Genomic DNA, 9,094 nt, shown 5'->3' with positions numbered 1-9,094 from the left:
AAGGCATTAAATCTTCTGTAATGGTTACTCGACGATGACCATGGGGCAACGATATGTTATGATTACCAAGAACTTCCGTGTTGTTTTCTATGTAAACTTTTCCGTTAGCTACAATGTGTAGCTCTTTGTCGCTTCCCTCAATTGCCAAGCGGCAATCACTCCATCCCTGAAAACAAAAGGCTCAACCAGATATCAAACATGAAATCTCGCTTAAATGACCTTATCATAATATGAGACTTGAAAACAAAGCCCATAATTCAAGCAGGTATTACCTCGGGAAAAGTATAGTTGCTGTTGGTATTCACAACTTGACTTTGATGTGGGGGGATTGGAGTATGCTCAACTGCATTCATATGGTTCACCTCAGGCCAAGGAACATGGTATGCCTCTGCCTCTGCCGCTGTCTCGAGGTTCTGAAGTTGAGGATGGACCACGATTGGGCTTTTTGTGTACTGAGGTTCTGAGTTTGTCGCAATTCTTTGCTCAGTATAGGCATGTTTGTGAGATTTATCCACAGGTGAATCATGTCCAATGTGAAGCCCTTCAACGTCGTGCCTTTCCATACCTCCCATCAAGAGTTGTGTGAAAGGGACACCATTACCAAATGAGCTGTCTAAATGAGCAGCATCCAACCCATTTCCAGCTGCCCCTTGGCTACTAGAACCACTCATGTCACCAGAACCAAAATGGTTCCCAAAAGCACCAGGGAAACCACCCGAACCTCCTGCTTCCCCACCAAGCAGCCCACCTGAATTTGCAAGATCGCCACCAAAAACACCTTGCTGAGCACCACCAGCCATGAATGCTCCTAATTGCTCTTGGGTTAAGCATGACATCATGAAGGATATTATAAAGTTTTGTTGCTTGCTCATCGTTTCCATCCTTGAGTTCATCGCATTCATTCTAGCATGTAATTCGCTAGGTGCGGTTGGTTTGTTGTATCCAAAGTACTCCTTGTTAGTTATGCCTGATCCAACAGCCCTAACAGAACCTCCATGCTCTGGTTTGTTTAAAGCTCTTGACAAGATATCATCTCGACCTGTAGCAACTATTTCACCTTTTTGTACTTGGGCCTCCAATCTAATCTGTAAAACGAGGCCAAGATCATAAACGGTTAGTATCTATTTTTAGCCGTAAAGGAACTTATATTACATGCAGGTGGTTACCAAAACACCAAGAAATTGCATCAGATTGTTGCTAACTTACTATTGCATCATGGATTTCTTTATCAGCGGGATTGTCAACTGTCAGAACTCCATTCTTGACGTGAGAATGAGCTTTAATCCAAGTCAAATGTCAAGTCACGTTGGAGACATGTATTCCTTGCTTTTCAAGATCTTTCTCCTACATTGTGAAAATACAAAATCATAAATTAAACTACTTTGAAAAAGTTATATACCTAACATAAACATGCAATAATCACTAAAGCAGAAAAAGGTCAGCAATACAAAATTAAAGTTCTAAACAGATATTTCTGAACTTCTTATTGCAGCAGAAAATATCAGAGTAATCCCCCTTCTCATGCAATTCAAGTTTATTTTCTTGTTCTGTAGGAGCTCATCTTATCAAGTTTGTGTTTTAAAACTTTTACAGCCTTCTTGGTTAAATGTTCGAGTTTCTTATGTGCCTTGATGAAACATGAACAGAACATAGATACTTTGTTCTACTATCATGAGTAGATAAAGCCACTGGGAATCTGGGATGTCATGTGATGACCCAGCAGCCTTGGGCTATGTACACTAGGAAGAGGCGTAAACCAGCAGCAGCAGACCAACACAAGGCAGCAGCAGCATTACACCAACAAGGGATAGAAGACAAAGCTACTTAAGGAAATTTCAGAGATCATGGGAAAGAGTCAACCATGACATTTTGGAGTAAGAAAAAGAAAAAGCAGAAAAGCAAAAGAACTAGAAGACAAACATCATTAGGGGGTTATTTCTAACCTGTTTTGTGTATATAGAGAAGGGGGGAGAATAGAGGGGCATGTCTTTTGATTATTGAAATTGTAATTCTCCTTGTTAATGAAAAGTAATCTCTTGCTTGCTGCTATCTCGCGTGTGTGCTGTTAGTGTGAGTAAGGTAGTTCATAACAAATAGTAAGGCAGTTCATAACATGTCATTTAAAAAAATGGGGATGTATTCAATAAACCTCCACTTATTTATCATTTTGCATCAAATTGAAAGGTATCAATACAATAACACTTCCTTCTACAATGAGTATGGAGGTTCTGAAGCAACCTAGCCTGAGAAAAGAAAGATGGAGGGGGGGGGGGGTGGGGGGGATGGCTGTTCAAAAGCATCTTCTGGCAAAAAAACTATGCTAAATAGAACATATGCTATTAGTGTTTCTGATATGCTAAACTAGCTTAATATAACTTATTTTCAACTAATTGAGAACAAGCTTTATCATGAAATACCTGAGCAAGTCAAATCACTATAGTAATTCTTTGGTACCTTTTTCCTTAATGCAGACAAAATGTCACATTAAATGAATATATACACAGCTATTATAGTCAATCAACCCCCAACAAACACACATTTATCACTCTATTAACCACACCATTCACTTATAAGTAGGAGGTTATTTAGGTATGCTATTCATACTAATTAGCCTAATTGAAAGAAATAAGACACTTGACAAAATAAAGTGGCCAATGACACAAGTTGAAATAGGGTTTTCTCTGTTCTCTAAACAACAATCAAATGTCATTTCAATCCCCATGGCATCTAGAAACAACCAAAGTTGACACCACGTAAAATGGGCACATGTGGTGTTTGGCATGAAGGAGGCTGATGACGGACGGCCTACAATGTGATCTCAGCATCGCATAGAAAACTTAGTCATGTCAGCTGAGCTAACAAAGCAGTTGAGGCAGCGCATGAAGGGCTGCAACCATAAGCTGCTAATAGGCATGCTCGTGCCAAGAAGTTTTCTTTAGGAATAATTAGGATGGTATTAAAGGAATTAATAGGTAACAAAAGAAGCAGGTCTTCCCACCACACCAGCAACTCAAATAGTGCAATGACTATCCTTAACTTCTACAAAAAAGTCACGTAGTCTGGGCGTGCGGATGCCTAGCCAAGTTGAGCCAAATTTTACACCCAACTTAGAAATAAACAAGAAGAACTCCTTTACATAAACAGGTTAAATCCTAGGATTCTTACACCTCTGTCCAATCAATGAATATATAATTTTTATGCTTACAAGGAATTTTACTCAGTGAAATATGTCCTACCTGCGAGGCGGCGAGTACCAATTTGCTGTTTTTTAAGCATAGCCCATTAGTCTTTTAAAAAGCTTTAGTATCTAGTTCTATTCCATAAGATACAAAATTTTATCATATTGTAAAGTTGTTGACATCCTTTTTTAACTTCATTCAAACATTATTGTGATACCTTAGCATCATTTCCTATTGGTGACACTAATTGAAGAACTTATCCTTATATTTTTTACATAAATACAGGCTACAGCATAAAAACCAATGCACATCTTGGTTTATTGTATTTAATAGCTGTTTTTCTAGCTACATACTAGAATTAGTTAAATGTTATACTGAAGTAGTATGTGCATCCTTTTAAGATTCTTGTGGGGAAAGCACATTCATATTTCATACTATGTAAGTATGTATATTAAGACTCAATTTTAGAGATCCTAGACTTTTTGAAGCAAGCATGTGATGTCTTTAGCCAATCCAGATTTTTCATTGTTGCATTTGAGAACTAGAAATATATCAGTAAATTACTTTCCCCATCCTGAATAATTCTGATCAATATAAAAAATTTATCACATATTTCAGCACATATTTCAGCACATGTAGCTCAAGGAAATAGAATAGGTGAATGTTAAACGTAAAACCCAAATAATTCAGCACATATTTCTGCCATAACCATGTTATTTAAGTGACTTGCTGAATATTCACACAACCAACTTTTGAACCTCACAGAAGCAGCAAGCAACCAACTTCCCTCGAGCATCCCAGCATACAACTCCCCCCACCCTCGTAGGAACAATATCAGTAACTTAAGTCATTAATTGAAGGCACCTAATTTGACAGAGATAGGTACTATAACCCGATTTACTAGAACCAAATTATCTCAAAACTTTTATACTAGTAATAGTATAATTGAAGGCACCTGATTTGACTAGAATTCACCCAGAAACAGGAATTAAAACACAGGTTCAATGAGTTGAATAACAGACTAACATATAACAGTATAATATGATGATAATGGAACTCAAAACCACATACAAAATAGACAGCAACAAGACAGAGGGCTTAGTGACAGCATGACAGCAACAATGCAGAAGGCTTAGTGACAGTAGGACAGCAACAAGACAGAGGTGAAGTAAAGCAAAAATATAAAAGAATCAAAATCACAGCAGGCACTTTAGTATAGATCATATCAAGGGCAGAATAAAAGCAACATATACTTACAATTTCTTCTTCAAAATATTGATAGCCAAGTCTCCCACCTCGATATTTTGAGGTCTTCTTTTTAGACCTTTCACGATTACTTTCACTCAATTTCTGCAATTAAATACACATTCAAAGTTATTTTACACAAACATTAAATTTATAAAGGCATACAAAAAAAAATAAGGTAAAGCCATAATGATGAACTAGCACCTTGAAGTCATTAGAACTACAAGCTGTGATGAATGCCCCCCAATCATCCAAAGTTATAAAAGGATATTTCAAAGGTGGTGTACTGTTAATTGATCCATCTTTGAGATACAACCACCTAAGTCTTAGTCTAGTCTTGAAAGCTCTCCATCGATCAGAAGCTCGATTTAGTATCCATCTTTTGCGACCTTCAAGGACATTAAACCCCCTCTACATTCATATAATGTCATATGTTAGACATACATATACATAACCCTAAATTTTTTTTTATTAAGTAACATATGAACTCAGTTTACTTACCGAGATATTGTCATACAAATGATCTAGGACTGCTTGTGGAACATCTAACCACTTGTTGTAGGTGATACTTACTCTTTCACGCACAACTACACCAATATAGGTGGAAAAATGACCTCTATGACTCCCAATAGGGATTCTTTTGGTTGGATGCCATTGTAAAGGGATTTTGGAGCCAGCCTGGATAGCTTTCCCAACCATTCTAAGAACCGTGCGACCTCTTTCTTCCTCGCATTCGTTGTTGTCAGAATTTTCGGTTTCACGCACTCGCTTTCTTTTCCGAGCCATAAACCTATTGAAAAGATAAAAATAAAAAAATCAATTTGGTTAGTAAAACTAAATAAAATGCTATAAAAACCATAACGTGAATTAAACATTAATATATAGATGGCAATGAGAAATGATTTTGACAAGCAAACATTTATAAATCAAGTTGCACAAACAAAGTAAGACTTGAAAATTAATGTTACCACCTAGTAAGTGAAACACACCTCAAATACATAAGGACTTATTATGTCCACGCTTTCGCTTTTTCCCCTTTTTTTCTTTGTCAACCCACATGCCTTCATTGTGGTCATCTCTAACAAATATTGAATCTGTAACATCAACCTCAATGTGTACTTGCTCTTTTCTCCTAACATAACCATCATCCAACACACTATCTTCACTATAATCATCAAAAATATGTCGGGGCTTTGGTGCTATAACTGCTGACATTCTCTTGTTCGATGGGTCGGTCATATAAAAGACTTGTCTTGCCTGACTTGCTAGTATGAAAGGATCTTCTTTTTGACCAACTTTATTCAAATTCACCAATGTAAGCCCGAACCTATCATGTTCAACCCCATTGTTATTGTCGACCCATTGGCATTTAAAAACAGGTATCGAAAAACTAGAGTAATGCAGCTCACAAATCTCTTCGATGACCCCATAATAGTTCATCATACCACACACAGGATTCTTGTCTTTAGCACTAGCGAAATGCATAGCTTCAGCCTCTAAAGTAACCCCACTATTCTGCATAGTACTAAGTTCATCTTGAAACCTTGTGTAAAATGTGCAACCGTTAATAACATATGCAGAATAATAAGTTGCACTAAAATCAGGTCCAAATGCCAAAGTCTTTAGTCGATCAGAAAATGGAGTCGACGAATCAATGAGCTCCTTCATTACATAATCCTTTAGCCAACTAATAAATGACCTACTATGTTTAGCAGCTAATGACTTCTCATTTGCTCTCCTGTTGCTTTTCCTCAAGAAGCTCATGTGTTTTTCATTTTACGGAATAACTTCATCCTCATTATGAAGAATGTATAAATGAGCCTTATGCCAATCAACATAGGATAGGTCACGTACTTTTCGACCTATGGTCCCCTCACCATCCATTCTTCCACTATGACGAGATACAGGAAGCCCTATTCGTATTGCATTTAGCACATAGTCATTGGAATAAGCAAGAACTTCTTCGTAAAATAGTCGTTCGGCAATACAACCTTCAGGATGAAAAGCGTTCTTCACATATCCCTTATAGGTTCTCATTTGCCTTTCAAAACACCATTGATTTCTCATGTGAACTGGACCACAATATCTTATCTCTCTAACCAAGTGAATCGGTAAATGGATCATGATATCAAAAAATGATGGAGGAAAAAACATCTCTAATTGACACAAAATTTCAACAATTTCATCCTCTAATGAAGTCAACTCTCTTGGATCAATCACTTTGCTATAAATCGCATGAAAAAATCCGCAAAGTCTAATTATAGCATAACGAACATTTTTAGGAAGAATAGAACGAATTGCTACAGGTAACAAGTGCTGCATTAAAACATGGCAATCATGAGACTTAAGGCCTACAAGTTTCAAAGTTTCCATGTTCACAAGGCTACGAATATTCGAAGAATAACCTTCGGGCACTTTTACTCCAGCTAAGCTTTCACAAAACTCGATTTTTTCTTTTCTGGACAATGTGTAAGCAACAGGAGGCAAGTATGCTCGACCTTTCTCATTCGTAACAGCATGCAATTCATCTCTAATCCCCATATGCTTCAAATCATCTCTAGATTTTTTACCATCCTTGGTCTTACCGGGGATATTGAGTAATGTACCAATCAAGCTATCACACACATTCTTCTCAATATGCATAACATCAAATGAATGTCTCAAAAAGAGAAATTTCCAATAGGACAGTTGCCAAAAACATGAACACTTTTTGAAACCCTTCTTAGAAAGAGTGGATCTGTGTTTCTTTCCAAAAGTAATTTCAATGTCCTTCACCTTTTCGAAGACCTCTTCACCTAACATGACTTTTGGTCGCCCTTTGAATTCTTCTGTCCCATCAAACGCATTTTTTCTCCTTCGATATGGATGATCAGATGGAAAAAATTGACGATGAACCGGATAAACATGCTTTCCAGATTCCTTTAACCATTGTCCTTTGCAATCCTCCATACCAATAGGACAAGCTGTTTCCCCTTTCACAGTATACCCCGAAAGATTTCCATAAGCCGGAAAATCTTGAATGGTGCAAAATAGCATTGCTTTCAGATTAAACTTCTCATTGCGATGTGCATCAAACACTTCCACACCTTCTTCCCAAAGCATAATCAAATCGTCAATAAGAGGTGCCAAGTACACATTAATGTCATTTCCCGGCTGTTTTGGCCCTGAAATTAGCAACGAAAGGAACATATACCTTCTCTTCATGCATAATGATGGGGGTAAATTATAGGTCACCAACATAACGAGCCAAGTACTATACGTACTACTCATGGAACCAAATGGATTGAAACCATCTATAGACAATGCAAGGCGTAAATTATGCTTTTCATGCGCAAATTCGGGGTATTTTGCATCAATAAACCTCCACTGCGGAGAGTCAGCCGGGTGTCTAAGCATTCCATCGTCTACACGACCATCAAAATGCCAGGTTAACTTTTTTGCATCTTCTGCTTTTGAAAATAACCTCTTAAACCTTGGTACTATTGGAAAATACCATAATGTTTTGGCAGGTACTCCCCGATCCCCTTTCTTATACCGTGAGGCTTTACAAATTGGACAACTCTCTAACGATTCATATTGATTACGATACAATACACAATCATTAGGGCAAGCATGCATTTTCTCATAAGGTAAACCCATAGAGCTTAGTGTCTTTTTCGCCTCATATGTACCAATAGGAAGGACATTGTCTTTGGGAAGCATGTCTTTCACCAATTCCAATAACACATTAAAACTTGTGTCTGTCCAACCATGACCAGCCTTCAGGTTGTATAATTTGAGTATGGCTGATAACCTTGTGTACTTGGTGCAACCTTCATACAATGGTTTTTCAGAGTCGTTTAACAAGCTCTCCAACATGGAAGGGTTGTTATCAAATTGATCCTCAACTGCATGCAACATGTCCTCCAACCGATCACCCTCATTATTATTATGAACTTCGGGCACATCATCCCTTTTCTCACCACTACCACTATCTTGTATGTCCCTAAACTCTCCATGCCAGATCCAACGGGTATATGTTTTATCAAATGCCCATTTACTCAAATGATTGAGAATTTCATCGGGTCTCTTATGCAAAAAATTATGGCACATAAAACAAGGACAACGTAGCTTGGAGCGGCCTCCACTGTTTTCTACTGAAAATTTAATAAATTCCTTAACCCCTGCTTCATATTCAGGGTCACCCGGCTTCGATGTTGATATCCAATTTCGATCCATTTCTAACCACCAAGAACAAGACCTCAAATCTTAAAATTGTCACATATGTAAAGCTCATATAAAGGCAATTTGGAATATAACCACAAGATTTATAACATCTAAAAACAATATATATAAATAAAACAATAATTGCATGTGTATAGTAATATTGTATAAAAGTCGAAAAACAAGATTGAGAGTAATTAACTTAAAAATATCACATAAGTAAAGCTTATATAAAGGAAATTTGGAATATAACCACAAGATTTACAAAATCTATAAAAAATATATATATGTATAAATTGCAAGAGTATATTAATATTGTGTAAAAAAACAAATATCATATTCATTAAACAATAGCAATAAGCTCTTCCTATTCATTTTTTAAGCACAAACAATATACTATACAAAGTAAAGAGTGGAAACATGGACCACTAGTCATTTACTATTTTTTTTTTAATGTGAGCAACATG

The 9,094-nt window shown here is 36.9% G+C and overlaps 1 protein-coding gene across 1 annotated transcript; it reads right to left on the bottom strand.

Annotated features, from left to right (window-relative positions):
• Positions 1-6,200: 6,200 nt before the first annotated feature.
• Positions 6,201-8,642, bottom strand: LOC145557822 (uncharacterized). Its single transcript, XM_081619002.1, has one exon. It carries the CDS (start codon positions 8,640-8,642, stop codon positions 6,201-6,203), a length of 2,442 nt encoding a protein of 813 aa, XP_081475128.1.
• Positions 8,643-9,094: the final 452 nt, after the last annotated feature.

Source organism: Chenopodium album, chromosome 9 (genome assembly GCF_948465745.1).
Source record: "Chenopodium album chromosome 9, dcCheAlbu1.1, whole genome shotgun sequence".
NCBI lineage: Eukaryota > Viridiplantae > Streptophyta > Magnoliopsida > Caryophyllales > Amaranthaceae > Chenopodium > Chenopodium album.
The sequence above is the reverse complement of the archived record's forward strand: the minus strand, read 5'-3'. Positions and strand labels throughout refer to the sequence as shown.

What these genes read in the sequence shown, in the direction of transcription:
- LOC145557822 (XM_081619002.1), bottom strand. Translation starts at nt 8,642, where the DNA reads ATGGATCGAAATTGGATATCAACATCGAAGCCGGGTGACCCTGAATAT.